General features: G+C 37.3%; 1 protein-coding gene across 5 annotated transcripts in view; it reads right to left on the bottom strand.

Moving 5' to 3' along the window:
- WASHC4 (WASH complex subunit 4) overlaps nt 1-20,193 on the bottom strand; it is a 39,579-nt gene that overhangs the window by 14,811 nt on the left and 4,575 nt on the right. For all 5 annotated transcript variants that reach the window (XM_063395733.1, XM_063395734.1, XM_063395735.1 and 2 more), the window contains 18 exons: nt 19,446-19,499; nt 19,268-19,333; nt 19,057-19,102; nt 16,586-16,653; nt 13,839-13,921; nt 12,818-12,860; nt 12,216-12,319; nt 11,434-11,554; nt 9,812-9,935; nt 9,585-9,712; nt 8,834-8,994; nt 6,518-6,644; nt 5,075-5,200; nt 3,692-3,799; nt 2,278-2,424; nt 2,089-2,168; nt 1,098-1,203; nt 255-371 (listed from right to left, as the gene is read on the bottom strand). In XM_063395733.1, the coding sequence (XP_063251803.1) occupies nt 255-371; nt 1,098-1,203; nt 2,089-2,168; nt 2,278-2,424; nt 3,692-3,799; nt 5,075-5,200; nt 6,518-6,644; nt 8,834-8,994; nt 9,585-9,712; nt 9,812-9,935; nt 11,434-11,554; nt 12,216-12,319; nt 12,818-12,860; nt 13,839-13,921; nt 16,586-16,653; nt 19,057-19,102; nt 19,268-19,333; nt 19,446-19,499 (1,809 nt within the window). The remainder of the gene's footprint in view (nt 1-254; nt 372-1,097; nt 1,204-2,088; nt 2,169-2,277; nt 2,425-3,691; nt 3,800-5,074; nt 5,201-6,517; nt 6,645-8,833; nt 8,995-9,584; nt 9,713-9,811; nt 9,936-11,433; nt 11,555-12,215; nt 12,320-12,817; nt 12,861-13,838; nt 13,922-16,585; nt 16,654-19,056; nt 19,103-19,267; nt 19,334-19,445; nt 19,500-20,193) is intronic.

Genomic DNA, 20,193 nt, shown 5'->3' with positions numbered 1-20,193 from the left:
GGTTTTGTTAACTTACATAATTTAGAGTGCAGTACTTTCATGTTCCCAGCCAACCCAGATACCATTAAAAATGGGTCTTAAATAACCAAATCGCCAGTCAAATCAAACACTTTCTTACTTATTAAAATACTTCACATCGAAGTTCTCTGTGCTAATTTTACAGATCATATCAGATTTGCTACAATAGATGCTAATCTGAGCTAAAAATATTTGATGCACAGTGGTGTGTTTAATTCCCAACCACAACAAATTACCTCATTGAGCACTTCCATGATTTCTTTGTCATAGCATTCCAGAAGCACCTCATAAGATTCCAAGTGTCTTGCATGCATCATAGCAGGTACACAGTCCCGGAGTGCACTAAACATATACTTAAAAAATATTTATTGTTAACAGATAGATATGTCACCAGCAACTCAAAATAGTGTTCAAAGCTAACAAAAATCAGAATCACTACTCTTCCCATTTTTATTAAAAATGGACTTCATAGATGCTACTGAAGTGTCCTGTCCTTAATCTGAGGTAGCATTTGCTACTGACTTGAAGATTCTAATTATTAGCTATTTCATCCGAAATTATTTGCACTTTATTCATTTCAGTACTGTACAACCCTAGAACAGATGTTTGACTTTTATCAGCATTATCATGCCAAAGCATGATTCACATTTGCAGCAAGTACACAGTACTTCAACAAGGGGAGAAAAAATGAGGGGTGGAAAAAGCTAGAGGACAACTATCCACCACAGAATCACTGAACACAGTGACATCTGCTTTAGAAAAATGTAACCACAAAGAGGAACAAGGACTTTTAATGTTCAAGTCTAGCAAGTGGCCATTTCAAATTAGAACAGAGAGAGGAACAAAGAGACAGACAAACAGAGTTAACAATAGAACCTGAGATTTTTTAAAGAAATCTAATAGATAGATTTAAAATAATGATTGCTTTTATATCCTCCAGAATGAGAAGAAATGTCTGAGTTAGCAGTAGTCAGGGATCTGCTTTTTGAGCTTTTCCTTTAAGAGCTTCAGTCTAAGGTTTATCACCTCTTCATCTGAATCTGTCACAACAGTTAGTGAGTTGTGACATTATTACTTACATGTAGTCTAGCAGAATCCACTGCATTTTCATAGACATCATCTAAATAGATTGGAAAGACGGCTCGATGCCAGTACAAGAAACAACAGTTGCACTGTGCTCGAACTCTGGAATAAAAGATGAATTGTTAGACACAGATTTGGAAGAAACCATTCTTCTAACACAGTGTGTTTAAGTGTGTTTAAACTAAACACAAGTTCATTTCAAGCCTAAGCTTTACACCATTATTTTAATGTTCCAGATGCACTGACGTTCAGAAATAAGTTCTTTATTACAGAACTTTTTCTTTTGTTTTTCTACTAGTCTATTTATAAATAAAAGGTACCTGCTTTAGATAAAAGGTTTACTCAGTCTCTGAAAGACTTAAATGTTACATTTCAGAAAAGGCCTAATAACTGTTTTCTTATTACAGGCAATTAGTAGCCTAGAGATCAAACACATACTCTAAATTTCTCCTGTAAGTCAAAGGAGAAACAGACCTCTCCTGATAAAATCCTGGGATAAATGCAGACAGGTTGTATCTCATGAGTCAACCACTAAAGGTGTTTGCCTCTCTCCTAAAACCTGCACGGAACCCAGATATTCACCTGGCTTACAAATGGCCAGCATGGTGTAACTTGAGTGTGAGCGCTGAAACCACAGCAGCAGTAACACATGGTTCACATGTGTAAACTAGCAGCCCAATCTCCCAAACAGACTGGTACTAACTCAGAAATTTTGGGGTTAAGGGGAACACTTCAGCTTATCATAAAACCAAGTCATCCAAGAAAGTGACAGAATTCTAAACTATCAACAGTCAGGTGAAATATGACTTGCCCACAGACAAGTGAGCTTCTGGCTTAACTCTGGAATTCTATCTGTCCATTCCTGGTCTACAAAACCTGCAACAATCTCCACCAGCATGCAGAGAACAGATGTTGCCATTCACACAGTGAGGATCCAGCTCCCCCAAGACACTGTGCTACCTTCTATATACTGCTGTCACTGCCTACCTCTCTGTAAGTTCACTGATCAAGTCCAGTTTCTTCAGAACTAACTGAAGGGGAATAAGTTCTTCATCTTTAAATGTTTTCTGTGGAAATGGAAAAAAAAAAAGAAATAAACATGAGATCACAAGCTGATATTTTTTCATAAGACACTCCACCAAAGAAAGGAAGGGCTGGAACCACCGTGGCACTTACCATCTGTGTCCCCACGCTCAGGGCAAGGGAAACAATCAGCCGCCTCTGTTTTGTACTTGGCCCGTTGAGGGTGTTCTCAGCCAGCACCAAAGCAGAGAGGACATCCAGGCGCTGCTCACTGTACTTCTTATCAGAAATTACCCTTTTCTTGATGACAGAAAGACACAGAAATCCAGAGAAAAGTTACCTAACCCCAAAGGTAATAGCTTACTGCTTCTTCCCAAAGCTTGTGGACTTGTCATACATTGAGTACCGCTGCAAACAAGTTATGTTTTGTGAACAGAGTTAACCGAATCCAGACTGACCTACTCTGCCAATTCAGTGACATTACCTATCTATACTCTTAAAATATGTGCAGCCAACAGGAACATAGGTTAAGTCATACTCATGGATCCTTCTATTTACCAACATTTGCCCTCTTAGGGGTTTTCTGATAAGTAGGCAAAATATCAATAACTGTTTGCACAAGTGTTCTTCTCAATATCCTTCAATAGAAAAGTTTTAGCATATTTTATTAATTTAAAAATAACTGTAATTACATATATCATTTGAAAAGTTTATGAAAGTTATCTATATAGATATATATGTGAAGTGTTTGAAGATTTACAGTTTTTCTTTGTAGCTTTGAAGTCTGGAACCTCTTCAGTTCAGCTATTCCTGCTACATATATATATATATATCTGTATATAAAATTTTTATAAGTACAACTATTTTCTTCCTTACCCTAGAAAATATAGAGATTGCAGATACATAAATTGAGATTACAGCCAAATAAAAAGAAATTTTAATAGCTGTACCAGTAACAGTAGCACACATCCTTTGCAACTCTGCCACCGAATGTGATGAAAGAATAAAACCAATCCATAATACATCAGAACAGGCATACTAAAGTCTCATTTTCCCCTTTTAACTGAATTCTGAAATTAAAGGTTTGACAAGCAAAAGAAGCCATTTCATCCCACAGTGAAACAGAGAATTTATGCCCACAGTACGCTCCTGTAAGCCATCATGTACTGCTATTTTGCCAAGAAGACAAAGATTTAAATAACAGCCTGTTTGCTTAGACCTGCAACAAACTGATTCATGAATGTGCATCAGAAAAGAGGTAAGCAAAGGTCACTCTGTGAAAATTCACTAGAAATAAAATCTAAAAAGAACACAAGAAGACGATTACAAGAGATGTAGCAGTCAAGAGGAAAAGAGAAACCTCTCTTGGTCAAAAACGAGGTAACCATGTATGCTGTACAGTTTTCTAGGCAAAATCTTGGAATTACTGGAAAGCTTCTATACCTCTGGATTATGATAGAGAATTACACTACAGATTTTGAAAAAATACAAAAAATAATTTAATTTAATTAATATTTTTAAAAATACTTAGATAGGGAGATTAATTATTACAACTTGGATTACATACCTTGGCCACAGAGATAGAGTGAAGAGCCTGATACTGCAGATGCTGAGTGATGTGTGTGACAGAGTCTGCCACAACCATGCTTCTTCGGTAAAACATATGTTCTATTGCCTGAGGACAATCCCAAAACACATTAGTTCATGGAGTTACCAAAATTGCTGCCTTTAGAATCTGGCTTTATGCTGTGTGACTCATCCACACTGCAAATACAGACTCTTTCCATTTTGTAATGTGCTGTTAGTAGCAGTTACAATTAACCCTTAGAAACCAAGAAAATCAAACTATTTAGGAGCATTAAAAACTTTCAGGACTGATTTAAGTTTTGTTTTTGGTTTGGGTTTTTTCAGTTTTGTTCACCACTGCATTCTGAAGTTATCCCAAAAAAGAGTATCTTCCTTTTGGAAAAAATACCAGGAGAAATGTGGAGTGCCACATCTGGGAGGAACGATCTCCCATACATCAGTATATACCAGGAATCACCCAGCGGGAAAGCAGCTTGGAAGGAAAGGATCTGGGGGCTCCTGGTGAGCAGTGGGTTGAGTGCAAGGCAGCAATGTACCCTTGTCCCAAAGAAGGGCAATGGTGGCTTTGGCTCCACCAGACAACACTTGGCTGCAGCTCAAGGGAGGTGACCCTTCCCCCTGTGCAGCACTGGTGAGGCCATATCTGGAGTCCTGAGCTCCTCAGAACAAGAGAGACATGGACACACTGGAGAGAGTCCAGCCAAGGGCCATGCAGACAGTTCACAGACTGGAGCATCTCACATGTGAGGAAAGGCTGGGAGAGCTGGGACTGTGCAGCTGGAGAAGAAAAGGCTTGGAGGGGGACAATTACTTGGAGGGAGGGTGCAAAGAAGGTGGAGCCAGGCTCTTGTCAGAGGTGCCCAGTAACAGAACAAGGGACAATGAGCACCAACTGAAACGCAGGAGTTTCCCTCTGAACACCAGGAAACACTTTCTTACTATGAGGGTAACCAAGCACTGTCACAGCCTGGTTGCCCAGAAAGGTTGTGGGGACTCCACCCTTGGAGATATTCAAAAGTCACCTGGACACAGTTTTGGACAAGTGGCTCTAGGTGTCTCTGCTTGAGCAGGGATAGGCTGGACCATGATCTCCAGAGATCCCCTCCAACCTCAACCATTCTGTGGCATCAACTAAGGAAGCCTAGCCATCAACTACGGGGAAAAACCCAAGACAAACTAACAAACCAACCCAGTCCTAGCCTTCCAAGTCTATCTCTCCTCCAACCAAACTACTCCCAGACACGGAGCCTTGCACACAAAAACACTTCCCATCATAGTAGGTTTTTTTTTTTAATATGGGATGTTTGGTCAATATTCTCTGTAATTCCTACATGAAATAAAAAAATTTCATCCAGCAACCTACCTTCAGAAGTTCCACAAGTCTGCACAAGGCTTTTACTGAGGTTTTGGTCATTGGTTTTTGCATTGACATGTAAAGATTCATTGTAGTTTTAATGCTGGTGCTAAGACTGTATGCATAAAGAAAACCCTAGAAATAAAATGAATACAAGGAGAAGAAAAATTAATAATCAGTATTTCCACATGTCAATAAAATAAGTGGTCTCTGTTTTGTTGCCTACATGACAGACAGCTGACCTTTGCCCCTGCACAACAGAGCCTACCACTTCACTACACTAAGCAAGCCTGGGATTCCAATGCTGAACGAGACCCTTTTATTAGCAGACACTGTAAAACTACCTCTGAGTCATTAGATCATCTGATTAACCTCTTCTAAAGCCATCCCAATTAAATACAGGTTAGTGAGTTAAATAATCACAAGCCCTCAAAGATCTAATAATTTCAGTCTAGTGTAAACCAACCCATCAAACGATTCCCATCTCCCCAGGAAACATCCCACCACAAAAACAATCTAAACCTTCCAGATTCTGTGGAACAAATACACTGACAGTATTTACACAGTTTTACACCTTTTAAATAGAGATGTCCATCCCACAATAAAGATACCAATCATTTCTACATCAGCATACGCTAAGATTTTAAATACGATGTTGATTATATACAACATGACAAACAATTATTAAACTTACTTCAAAGAAAAAGTAGTAACAATAAAAAAAAGAAAAAGAGACTAGGAAAAGACAGCAAGTGGTGTAGAAAACTCAATTCAGTATGCAGCAAATTTTTAAAGTCCACTGCAACTAATTCAAATGTAAAAAACACCGATCCTAGTACATACCTATCTTTAGCTAAAGAAGATTTATGCTTCTTTCACACACCTATTCTCATCAAATTTTCATCATAGATAGATACTTATAAAAAATAAATTCAGAAATAAGATGTATCTTATATTAAGACAACATGCTGTTAGTAGGCCAAAAGAAAACCAGCTGTCTCAGAATGTAGCAAGATCCTTGCAAAGTACCATCACTAGGCAAAGCACAGTGACACAACACAGAACCTTTACGAGGAGTATGTACTGTCCTAAATAAAACTAAATAGACACTGGTTCAGTCCACTGTAAGCACCTCATGACTCAAAAGGAAAGAAACCCAAAACCTTTACTACAGAGAAGATGAAGTTTTCTTGATTTCCTACGTCAAGAAAAAAATCCAAAATTCTACCCACTGAATATTGTCAGATTCCCTTTCTCCACATTCTTCATCAAAAAACCTTTTACAGATTTTCTTGGAAGAGTAAGCATTAAAAGAATTTGGAATTCGTTTTAAGAATTCCAAAACTGTGAAATAAGACACCAGTGACCACAGAACTCTTGTGATTTCTTTTTATGTTCTTTTTTTGCACCAAAAAATCAGTTTGCTGCATCACCACGTTAAAGACTGCACACCTGGATGAAGACATTGCAGCGGTTAGAAAGATCTTCAGAAAACTTTGTTGTGCGTTGCTCCTTGGACAAGATGGATTCCATTTTTGTCATCCACGAGCTCACAAAAACATAGTATGACTGCATATCCCTGGGGAAGGAAACAGAGAATGTTGCTCACTTCAAGTAAGAAGATTATGAAGATTTTCTTATTTCTTTCCAAAACTTTAAATCTTGCAAGGGAAATATTTTAAACCTTCAGTCCCCAAAATAATAACTCACCTTCCCAAAAGTATCAGAACCCTATACTCATTTACATTTTAATTCTCTACAGGTAAGGATTAGTCAGTCTGCCATTTATATCTGTACAATGAGTCAAAAATCATCTATTTTTCCAGAGAACACATGGCCCTCTTAGCAGTGCATATGCTACACTTCCTTAAATTAAAAGGCTATATAAAACTGTTAGAAAATGCTTTTAAACACTAGACAGAAAAGTCCAACACTTGTGCTACTTTTTTTTCAACCCAGTTTGAATTTCTGTTGCTTACACACACACTACCCAATATAACCTGTCATTACATCAATGCCAGACTGGACTGCTCTTAAGCAACATTAATCCTACAGAAGTTTATCAGCTTGAATCATAGTAGTTGTAATTAAATGGTTAAGTAGAGTTAAATAGACAATTGTGACACTGTAATACAACTTCTTTCAGCAGTTGTAGCAGGAAAGCATTTAGGTCATTGATCCTGTTACCAAAAATTACACTTTTAAAAGGAGTCCTCATATTTAGGGAACAGTCCAATTATCAAAGGCAGTGCAAGGACTTGTAAACAAGTAAGAAAAAGTTATTTGCACAGTTCAAACCAGCAGATGCAAAATCTGGATTTTATTACAATATTCTCAAAACTGTGTGTACAAAGTAGGGCAACAAAGTTGGGGAAGGAACATAAGGCCAGCAAGTGAGCTGAGGTTGTTTAGCCTGGAGAAAAGGAGGCCCAGGGAGACCTCACTGCACTCTACAATTCCCTGAAATGAGATTTTAGTGAGGTGGGGTCTGGTCTCTTCTCCCAAGTAACAAGTGACAGGCCAAGAGAAAACAACCTCAAGTTGCACAAGAGGAGGCTTAGATTAAATATTAGGAAAATTTCTTCACCAAATGGGCTGTCAAGGACTGGAACAGACTGTCCAGGGAAGGGGTTGGGTCACCATTGCTGGTGGTATTTAAAAGATGTGTAGATGTGGGCCTTGGGGACATGGGTCAGTGGTGAATGGGGGACTCCTGAGTTACAACTGGTGATCTTTCAGGCCTTCTCCAAGTTACATGATTCTATGTTTCTATGAAATGTATGTGAATTTCAAAATGTTTTTCTGAACTTTTCCTTAATCTTAAGACTTGTACCACTTCCCAAGACCAGAAGCAAGGCAGCAGTGCAATTATGCCCTACCTAGGAATTAAAGCCCAGGAAAGAATCAGGGCAAGGAAAAAGTGGATTGGAAAAGAAATAGGGCAGAAGTGAAAATAATCTGTCAGAGAATCAGGCCCAGAGCTGCTTTTCCCCCTTCCCTCCTACTCATTCCTGCCAGCTTGCTTATCAGGTTGGAAGACAATGTGCAAAATCTAAGTTTTTACTGCCATTCCACAGATCCCAGTTTTCACTTTCTTGTTTTGTTCTGAAACATGCAAGCCTTAGCCCTGTTATCTTCCTATGCAGGACACTTGTTCTTAAGACTAACAGCTAAAAATATTCCATCTCATCTTTAAGCATACTTTAGAAGATAAGAAGTGAGCTGCACACTACATGCAGAACACAAAACAAGAGAAGCTTTCTTCAAATACAGATAATTTCAAAGACCATTAAACAAGCAATAAACACAGTCATAAAGAAAAAAATGCTTGAAAAGAAAGTATCATCACTAAGCAGAGAAAAGCTCCACTATAAGCCTACTAGCAACTTACCTCCACAGAAAGCAGAGAGCCCTAATAGAAAACAAAGCAGCCCAGGTTACTAGACACTAGTTTAAAAAACAAAAGGAAATTTGAAAATATGGAAACAGAAGTAACTGAAACAAATATTTAGAACTGCCAGGAACATTGCTATTTTGGTGTAATAATATATATTTTACTGAAAGCGTGACATGAAAAGCAGCTTAGTTTTGACCAAAATTTTTGCAGCAACACTAACACACACACACACACAGTTGCAGTGAAGTGGAACAAGTGACTAGCCCCACTGAGAGATGCCACACAACATGCTACTACACTGAATGAAAAAGCCCACGTGCTTAAAAACTATTTGCCAAATAGCATCATGAGGCAGTATTTAGGAAGCATACTTGGTAAGTGACTGTGCCCTCTGCTGCAGAAAGTTCTCCCTTTGTGTTTTAACTGCCTGAATACTTTTCTTGTCCAGCAGTTTGGCAGCAGCTGGAATCTTCTGAATGAGAAAGTTGTCAGCAAACCAGATAATGTTAGCTGTTAATGTAATGGCTGGTACCTGAGAAAAAAAAAAAGAGAAGGAAATAGTACCAAGTAGCAATAAACACAATTAACACAGTTCAGTTTATTTCTGTGTAACTGTTTTCTACTGAGTACTGCATTGATGTTAAAAAAGTTTCCCTAGATATTCATTAAGGACACCATGGGAAAAATTACAACCACACATCATGGTTCTAAACAATACTAGAGAATTTAATAATTTCTTCATGCCATCCAATATGAAAATGTCCCAGTCAACTTTGCACTTATAGATCCTCCAAAACGAATGTTTACAGTCACAGTAAAAAAACCCACAACATTTATTCAGAGGACTCAACTCAAACAGTTTTTTGTTTTCCGTAATATATTAATCTCAAGAAAAAAGATTTTAATAAAAATGGCACAGTTTATTTTATCTTGCTGCTATGTGAGTGTACAAATTTTAGACCATCTTTAAAAGAAAGTGGCAAGCAGGAGTTATAAAAAGTAGACGATTCTTAACTGTTTTCAGGCTTTTTTGTATTCTTTCTCTTCCCAAGTCTGTGCTATGCTATGCAACTCAGGAAATTATCTACTTCATTACTGAAAGACGAAAGAATAAAGCATTACCTTTTTACAGACATCCAACAATGACTTATAAAATTTCTTGTCTACAGTCCGAAAAATCTGAAAATGCAGTACAAAGAGGCCACAGATACCCACGTATTTATCTCTCTGGTCAATTTCTGAAGGTTCACCTGAGAAAAATACACCTTTGTGAATCTTACTCCCACACAAACAATACAAACAATTTTAGAAACAATGCAGCTGGCACAAAAAGCATGTGCTTGTATTACCAAGTTTGGCTTCGACGTTTGCGAAAGCTGTACGAAGAGTATGAGCAAATTCTTCAGCAAACGTGCTGTTCTTTGACACTGACACTCCACCATTTAAAGAATCAAATTGTTGCTCTATACAGGCCTGAGGAAAAAAGAGGGAAAAATATCAATATATCAAGACAATGCCATGAGTTTTGGACCTCAGAAGAGTAGTGGTTTCCAAGGGAATACTGGAAGTGTACACTGATTCAAGACCAACCTAAAGTAAGCATTAACCTTCTGTGGCATGAAGATTCTTAACTATGCTTACATTTTTAAGTATAAAACCAGAAAATATTGAAACACTCTTACACTTGACATTCAAACCCACATTTTATTTATTTTCCAATTACCTTTAAGGAGAATTTCTAAAGAAATCATTTGATGAGCTACTGTTAAGAAACTAGATGCATATTTGTATTATCTTTAACTATAATATGTTATTAACTATAATATGTTACAAACTGCCCTTTAAGCAAGATTATCACACAAGTCGCTTGTAGGATGTAGCTCATGACCTTGCAGCATAAAATCACAACTACTGCTGGCAGTTTACAAAAGCTCCCAAAACCCCACAACAGTCAAAAAATTGAGAAAACATTTCATACTTTCCAAAGAGATCAGAAAAGTCTTTCTTAGAACTTCATCTAATATTTTTAATGAATTTTTGTTACAAAGAGGCATTTGCAGGACAGGAGAGGAAACCTCCTGAATAAATTCCAGTCAAATCCTACTGATGTCTCAAACCTATAAGTCTTTGTACTTATGCAGCTTTAGGGAAATATAACATGAAAAATAGATAGCTGGTAACAATGTCCTTTGAAAGAATAAGCCAAACTGTGATTAATTATTTACCTACGATTCCCTTTTGAAAGCTTTTACAGAACAAGCCCTTTTCCCCTAATGCCATTTGAGATGTAATGGCACGACCTGAGCAACTGACTCTGCTTTGAACAGGTTCAACAACATTATCCTCTGCCCACTTTGCCACAACATCCCATTTCAATGTTCCTGATATACACTTTTCTAAAGAGATGGCTTCTTGTGTGAACACGTTTCATTTAACTACTAAAAATGTAATAAAATCCTTCTCATCCACCTGTGCCCCTGCATGTTTCTGGGGTATGTCCCACCACAGTGGTCTCTGATGACAGCAACCTGTCTCATATGCAAGCAATGACAGGTCACACTCAACATATTTTAGATTTAAAGACATCTGAGGAAACTAATTAATTTGCAACTAAAATAAAGACCTATGCTATGTAAACCTGCTCACTATTATGTGGACAAAAGCAGAATTCTCATAATACATAGTCCTAATGCCAAGCTGTCTGTGTTTCTCTAGTTCAGCAAAACAGCCAGCATTTACTGCTGCCATTCAAAGCTTGGCACAGTTCAAGCACATGAGAAGAGCAAGAAAGGATCTTACAACAGAGCCTTTCTTCTCCCAGGCACAGATGCAAGAGCCAAATTCACACATCACTGTAATCGGAACAAAAACAAAATACAAACAAACAAACCAATCATTCTGAAAAGAATTCTGAAAGTGTTCCTTTCATTTAAGCTTCCTCTATCATACTGGGGAATATTAAGTCTATTACCTGAAATATCATTCCATCAAGTAACTGGCCTTCCAGTTTTAACAGCAGTTTTTCAAATGGCTTTAGTTTATCTTCTTGAATCCCAAACTTAGAAGGGTTGTGATGGACAGATTTTAGCAGCCTGTAAGGGGTAGGTGTGGAACACACACATACAGCTCACTTAAAACATAATCACAGTTTTATCATATCCTGCACTATTTTGATAGGAGATTTTGATTTCCCCCCCCCCGTCCTGCCCTTAGCAGCAACCCCAAAATTTAAAACTAATAGAAAACTAAACAAAACCCCACAAAAATACACTAGGTCTGTATAAACAATTTGCATTTGAGTAACTTCCATTTATTTGGGTTTTCAAGAACAAAGTTATTATTCCACTAATTCAGCTATCTTTATAGTTGTTGACTCTTCACCTTTTACTCAAGGTACCATCCCTTCTTAAAGCTGTATGCCCATTCCCATGATTAATATGGACAGGGACAGTCTTAGCTCATTTCTTTACACAATTCAAATTTTTACTGAATATTCTTTAAACCTCACCAACTATTACATTGTTTGCCAAGACGCTTACCTTGCACTGAAAATGCAACATTCATTATCAAATAGACAAAATATTTACTGGTGTCCTTAGAAGGACACTGTGGGAGCTTAGCTCTGCTCTTCATTGAAATTTCTGGAGAGATTACCAAAACCCACGCTCCCACACTGACTTTCTTGGAATACAGAGAGATGCACATGCTTTTATCTTTTAGGTTCTGGGAGTACTTTTCACATCAGAGACACACCTCTTGTACATGGTCCAGTGATCTTTCAGTGTGGCATGATTGTCAATTATTTCATCCAGAGTGATCAAGATTGTGAGCAATTCTCCTAGATGCTCATACATTGCCTGTTTGTGAAGGAAAAAGAAAGAAAAGGATTGTAGTTATATGAAAGTTTGCTGCAGTCATATGTGGCACATAAAATTTCCTCTCCTTTCAACATATTCTCAGCCAACAAGGTATCAGCTAGGGAGTTAAACAGGAGAATTTGTGGCTTGGCAGCTTAAGGATTTTACTTGTAGTGACACAAGAAGTACTAAAGGGGTATCTGCACACAAACTAAATTCCTTCATCTATCTTGACACTGAAGACACAATTTTGTGTCTTCACAAAGGCACACATTGCAATAGGGGAGCATACAAACATTTTGTTGCTAAGAGATTTAGAGTAAGACAGACATGGAGACACCAGGCTTTCCCACATAAAGGCCAGAAAAAGCTGATTAATAAAACCAATTTTAAATTGAAAGCTGTACTCAGAAGTCACTTTCATGCTATTTTTCTCAGGATTAATCATCAAGACCTATATATATTAACATAAGCAAAAGAGTTCCAAATCATTCCCACCTGAAAATGAACTCCAGACGTCTCTATAATTTTAGGTGCATTCCTGTAAATAAAATCAATATTTTAATGTCTTTTTAATCCTTAGAACAGATCATATTTATCAGTTCTGTATCATGGGGTGTTCTCTGTTTCCTGGTGTACATTTTTCTTCATTAACACAGGAACATCAGGAAACAAAAGCACATCAAAACCTGATGAGAAGTATATGCTATGTGAAATCTGTATGCTCTGATCAAATTTTATAATGTATTTTTAAAGATACAGCATGTGACTGGTTGAAACCACCAAGTGTATTCAGTTCACACATGTGTCAACAATTCACAATTCCATTATGCAAATTGCCTTGACACACCCAGAGAATAAAATCACTTTGTATTTAATCAAGCCATGTCCAAGCTACGCGTCCAGCACCACACAGGAAGTCTGCCTTATGCTGTGGTACAAGCCAAAAATAAAATCAACAAATAAAACTGAGAAGAATGATGCTATCTACTGGGGGATAGGGAAGCAATCCAGAGTCCTGCAGAGGTATTCAAAGCTAACTCCAACAATCCTATGCAGAACTAAACCTTCCTCACAGTCTTCAAAGGAGCTAAACCAAACAGCCCTTACTAAGCTAAACTTCAGGTGTTAAAACCATGGCTGTTCCATGAAGAATATATGCCAAGATTTACATTTTCAAAATAGACTGTAGAAGTGTTCTGATTTTTAAGCTATGTATCAAGCAACAGGAGGAGCCTCTCAAACAGAGCAAGGATGAAAAATTAGCAATAATTCTCAAACATAAAGACTAAAAATGACAAACAATAACATCCTTGCATCTCATTATATACAAGCACTACTTTTTCTGAAAAGAAAACATAACCAATTCCGTAAATGTTTATGAAGCCTAAACTTGCACAGCCATGCACTCTATCTCTAGACAGTAATATTCTAAAAATGACCACGTCTTAAATAGAACACTCATATTTATACATTTAACTCTACATAATAACAACGCAGCATTTTAGGGAATAATTACTTGTTGCTGGTATACAGAACAGCCAGCTGGTGCACTACATTCACCACCACTTCGTAACATCGGGTAACAAAGCAAGACAGCTCCTGAAATACAAGAGAATAAAATCATATAAATGTATAGATCCTCCTCAGACACAAGTTGTCACTACATCAAAAGCACTGAACGTAAACTGCAGAATATGCAGCCAAAGCTCCAACCATAGCCCTAACCCAAGTCAGTGGACAGATCTACAGCAGGATGGAAAACATTCTACTAACAGCTCTGAAAAAGGATCTGGGACTAAGCTAAGAAATTACCAAACACAAGCTTCCAGTACAACTCTGACAGTTGATACTATTGGTTCAATTTATCAAAGACAGCAAGAAGTGACTTGACAACAGAGCCCAAGTACTTTCAGGGACAATATCACTAGCAGCAGAGGCTGTGCTTTTTCACCACTACATTTAAGTCTCACTCTGGATGCTGGTAATAGCCAAATTCAAATTAGAAATGACCACAGAAGCCTGTACCCACTGTGAGAGTGATATGCCGCAGAATATTGTTTTAAAACAAACGAAGTCAATGTCTTTGAAAGGTTTGCCTGACAAAGGCAGAACTTAGGCTTGGTTATGTAACACAAAATGAGTAAGAATAGGTCAACTCTGACTGTGTAAAGAAGTATCTTAATTTCTGTAATGGATTTTAACATGGCATTCCTTGAACAACAGGACAAATTAATCTGAGTTTCCCTTAACTGCAATAATATCTGTTCATTAATTTACCTTACAAATCCCATCAGGGAAACGGCAGTGTGTGGTAAGTCTAGCCAGTCTGCACACAGATGGCTTTATAGCAGACAGCCCACACTGGCTGAACAGCCAGCCTGCCAGGAGACTGGTTAACAGCTGAATTCTGTCTTCCTCTCCATCAAAACCAGATCTTATTTGGGCTTCTGCCTTCTATTAGTCACCAGTTTTCACAAAACATTACTTCTTATACTTGTACTGCTCTAACCAATGCAGCTGAAATGAGCCAACAGATTCCAGAGGAATGGATTAATGGACAGCTGAGATCATGTTTCCTGGGCAGGCAGCACCAGCTGCCATTTTAAAATCTCTGGAAAGTAGTTCAATTCAACAGCACATGCATATTAGCAGCTACATAATACAGACAAGACTGTCATTTTAAACTAATATTTCAGAGCATTATTTTGATAATGTTTTTAAAAAACTTCTTCACCTAGCAAATTTGAGGCTACTGCATCTAGCTAATCCAGAAAGCCTGGAAGAGCCAATAAACCAATACATGGACTTTAGCTCTACGAAAACAACTTTTCAGCTTTTTGTCAACCTTGTATTTTCACACAACACCCCTGGAGATAGGCTTATAACACTGACCAGAACAGCATTTCCTAATCTAGGGTTATAGAACACTGAATGGATTTAGGAGAATACAACTGCTAAAGAACAAACTTCATAAGCAAAACGTTTTCCTCATAGCTTTATCCTAAACAACACAAATCTGTTAGCACAGTAAGCCTCCCTTTGGGGTAACATCCTGTATTTCACTTCCTTCCAAAGTTTTTCAACACCCATCATAGCATACACAGAAAGTGGCCTCACAAGCAATACTGCTGTATTTTTGTGTAGCATTTAACCTAAATATATACATATCAACATAAACCCTATAAAAACCTAAATCTGTTCTACAGAGTTGGCTTGCAATGCACATAGATATCCAGACAGCCAGAGACTCTGCTCTCAGCTTCCACGTGGACAGAGCATCCTAGCTCTGGAAATACTCAAATGTACAGCAGCCCCTCTGAGAATCACTAAAAGGTCCCAAACATTTGCTAGGAAAGAAATAGAGAATGAGGGATGAAACCCACAAAGCTGCTGGGACAAAAAGCTTGGAAAATGGGGAAGAAAACTCAAGAGAGCCTAACAATTCACTGCACTCCAGCATGGTAAAAGAAGTTGAGAAATTACTTCCTGCCAGATTTGACTTGTAATGACATAGAAAATTATTACTGCCATGCTGCTATACAGCAAGAACGGGAATCGTAACTCCTGTTAAATCAGAATTTGTTTAAACATTCTGGAAGCTTCCTCTATATTCTCTACTTCAACACAGATATTTCATTACAAGGAATATTGCATAAAAATAGAAATACTTTTGGGAACGGGACAGTCAATTAAATTATCTTAAGGACAAAAACTCCACAATAGACTGAAACCCAAAAGCACAGGAAACCCTCAGACAAAAACAGATCCTGTTTTCATGCAAAGGATCCCAAACAACCAAACTGTGTAAGAAATAAGAGTTCTTCCAAAAATTTTGGAGGACACACAAGCAATTTTTTCAGGTACATAACTTTGATTTTGCTTTCTTCTACCAGCTAAAAAAAACCCCAAACATGTAAAACAATCAACCCATTTCCAATGTTCAATGAACACTAAAACTTGCTAGCTAAACTCATTAAAACAGCTATCTTTAACTACAGGTGAAGGCAACCGCAACTTATATTCCCCTATTGAAATCTTTTAAAGTAAATTCTAATTCCTTCTCTCATTAGACTTCTAGAGAGAAGTATTAAAAAATCCCCAAACAATGTGTGATACGTCAGCTGGTTGTGACAGGTCTGCAGGCAAAACATAGTAACATATCAAATGACTGCTGTGCCTTTCAGCAAAATGCAAACAGGATATGGCATTATGCAAGTAAAATTAGGATTATAACTGCTGTCAAACAATCAAAACATACTCTACCTGCAAGAAAGAAACAAATCTTCCCATCTGTATTTGGCAATCTCCCTCCACCATGCTGGAATCTGTGGCTTAAAAGAGAAACATTTGTTAACACTTTCTAAAGCCTGTGTTCTACCTGTTAAACTAACACTGAAACTTGCCCTCCCAGCCATCTATTTGTCATGCTAGTAGAGTGCATTACTGTAAGTGTATTGATAGAGCCTCAAAACCTCCTAATTGTGCTTTCCTAAGGTGGACTTATTTTTGGAGTTTCTTTTTCATTAAAAATTACATGGTTTATAAATTAGATACAAAGCTAGAAAAAGTCTCCTTCATTTGAAAGAAAAAGAATAAAACCATAATTCTTTAAGGGCATATGTATTATGTAACTTCATATGCTTCCATTTTTAAGAAATTTGCATGAAAATACTAGGTATTTATCTTGTGCAAGAAACACCCAGATGTCTTTCACTTAAAGAATATACTACATGAAAGAATATAGCCAGAAAGAATTAATTTTCTTTTTCCTACATATCCTTCTGCACAAAAGAACAGGCTTACCACCATAGCTTCACAGCATTATCTGTATGACATAGAACACAGAAATACAATAATTACATCTGCCATCCCAAGCTCTTTCAGTCATCTGGAGCAGTTTGAGCATCACCTGACAAAATACTCTCTTTCCAATGTGACAACAGACAGATGCTACAGGCTTGAGATTCTTCTTCTGGGTCACTTGGAGCAAAAAAAGCTGACTGAAAATTTACCTGCCTAAGAAATGCAGGTCTTCTTGCTAAAAAAGTATATTCTTTTACAGCTCTCAGAGATTAAGGGAGTCTCTGTATTTCTCTAACAAGGAGCTCTGGGACAGGATACTAAACATTGCACTGCTCCCCTTCACACATTTTATGTGATCTTTAATCTCCTTAATGTATGTCCCAAAAAAACCCTATCCAACTACCTGAAGTTCGTACACTAATCCTAGCCACTGCAAAGACAAGATGGGGAAAAATTTTCTTTACACAGATGGAAAAACGCAGCATAGTATTTGTTTAAACTTCAACCATCCTTGAGCCAGTAACTTTGCCAGTTGTTTATAGTTCGCAAGCTTGCTGTTATCAAAAAAAATGCTACAAGTAGGGATATGGAAATAGAGAACATAATTTCTGCATTCCTACCTAACCCTCAGAAGGCTGACCTCTCAGTTCCTGACATTTCCAAGCATTCCCTGCACAACACCCATCAGGAACAAACTGCTGCTGTAATGTATTCATCTGCTACAGTCTGACTTTTTCATGCTAGAGACATGGAAAATTCTGAGGGATCTCCCAGTATCATTTTGACTGCATATGACTTTAAAATATTTAAAACCATATGTGATGAGACACACAAGTCTGCTAGAAAAAAAAAAGGAATAAAACAAAACCACACCAAAAAATCTACCACTTAACAAGCTAACAAATCCCCCACTTTTCCATGCTCCTTAACCACAATAATTATCTTATAAAGCACTTAAAAGAATGATAAACAGTCCCAAGCTCAAAGATTTCACATTCCCTGATATTTCTGTTACACTCTCTCATCTCTTGAAAAGCTTTAAGGACGCCCTTTTAAAATACTACTATGAAAAGGATTTGCCTCTCTTTCAAATTACTGAAAGAGACACAAAGTTGGGTGATAAGTCTCTGAAGCAACTCTTTAATATATTCAACCCTTATGATCAAGATCTTGATGGTTATTCCATCAAGTGCTTATTCCTACGCTAGCATCCCTTAAGGTGGAAGCTTAAGGCCAGTCATTCTGGAGTTACCAGTTTAACCCCAAGAAAAAAATCAGCTTTCACCTAAAGCAGTGTCTCATTTGTGAACTGACTCACAATTACTTGTGCCCATCTTGTGCCATGGTCTAAACATGTGATGTGAGTTACCTGTGCTGGAAGGGCAGGTGACATCAACACACTCCAACTTGTCTTGGAATACCAATTGCATAAATGGGCAGGACTTGGGTCAAGTTATTTATTAATGGTTTCACTGTTTTACTACAGTTAAATCACACATTTATTGTTTTACTACAACCAATGTCAAATGTAGTCCCAAAAGGAAATAAGTTGGTTTAGGATGTGTTTACATGTGAAAAACATGTTTTCAGCACCATTCCTTGCAAAATAGCTGCTACAGCTGTATGTAAGACATTTAATGCAACCTCAGCAGCTCACACTCCCTACTTCCCATGTAAATAAAGCTGCAACAAAATTTCCTGTTCACAGTACTTACTGCAGGGCTTTACAGATAAACCTGCTCATCTTAAGCTAATTCAGGACAACTACAAGACACTAACATATATCCCTATACCCTCAAAGTTCTCCATTTGGTGTGCATGACAGAGAAAGCATGTATCCACATAATAAAATTACAGTTATTGTAGCATTTTATATAACCTGAAGCAATAATACAAAACTACATATTTTTACAGTAAAGGGAGCTACTTACCTCCTTCTCCATAAAACAAGAGGCCATTATAAAATTTAGTTTCTGCCTAACAACAAAAGCAGAAATTTGTTTTTTAATAAATAGCATATATGTAATCAAGCTACAAAAATTATTTAGACAAATCTTGTTTCTTTACCGATAAAAATAAATCTATTTATCAGCTTGCCAAACTGCAAACCTTTTCATATACAGTAATAAAAAGCTGAATTACCTCATATTTTAACTTCTTGATTTCACAGCAAAGAGCAGCATACACAGTTATAACTTTGTTTAGAACCTAGACTCAAAGTGAGGAAAAAAAATCACACCAATTACAAACAAGTTCACATTTAGAGGGCTTGGATTGAGGTTGAATAACTTTTTTTTTTCTTTAAGCATAAAATGCTTACCTTGTTTTCTGTCTTTATGAGCTCCAGTAGGGAGGACTGTTCATATGGCAAAAGCTAAAATTAAAAAGCAAACAAAAAAACACAAAACAATCAAACAGAAACAACAGATCAGCAACTTCAGAAAACATTAGTCAAAAATACATTTATCCAACTAGCCAAGTATTCCCTCCAGTGTAATCTCAAATAGGGTCAGTAATAAGAGAGCCACAATTGCACATTACTGGCAACCTGCACTGCAGGAATCTTTCACTCTTCACCTTCACATGGAAATTCCTTTCCCTTTAGGCAGACAGGCAAATAACTAGCTATATTACATAGCATTTACAACAATTTAGTTACAAAACTTGAAAAGCAAAAGCATGGTCATTATGGCATATGTAGGAGAAAAACAGCTCAGGAAAACTAAAACATGAATTAATAATCCCAAATGCTGGAAACAAGAAGCAGAAAATACATCTGTATGCACTGACAATTTGTGCTTAAGTCAGCCTGATTTTGACTAGTCCATAAACGTGAAGTACTGTGGTGGCCCTACACATAATTAATTCAAATTATTCAGACAGATGATTGCTTGAGAGTGCATCTTCAGCACAGACAAGTTTCACATGGCAACAAAAGCACTTTTAAATTATGTCTGCAAATTCGGTGAAGAGGAAAAACTAACGCTCCACAGAGGACAGGGAACTTGTGGCCAAGAAAACAGCCAATACTGTACCAAGGCCATTAGGTCAAAACACAACCTATAAAT

The sequence above is a fragment of the Prinia subflava genome, chromosome 4 (genome assembly GCF_021018805.1).
Source record: "Prinia subflava isolate CZ2003 ecotype Zambia chromosome 4, Cam_Psub_1.2, whole genome shotgun sequence".
Classification (NCBI taxonomy): Eukaryota; Metazoa; Chordata; class Aves; order Passeriformes; family Cisticolidae; genus Prinia; species Prinia subflava.
Note: the sequence above shows the minus strand (reverse complement) of the source record. Positions and strands in the feature narration are given on the sequence as shown.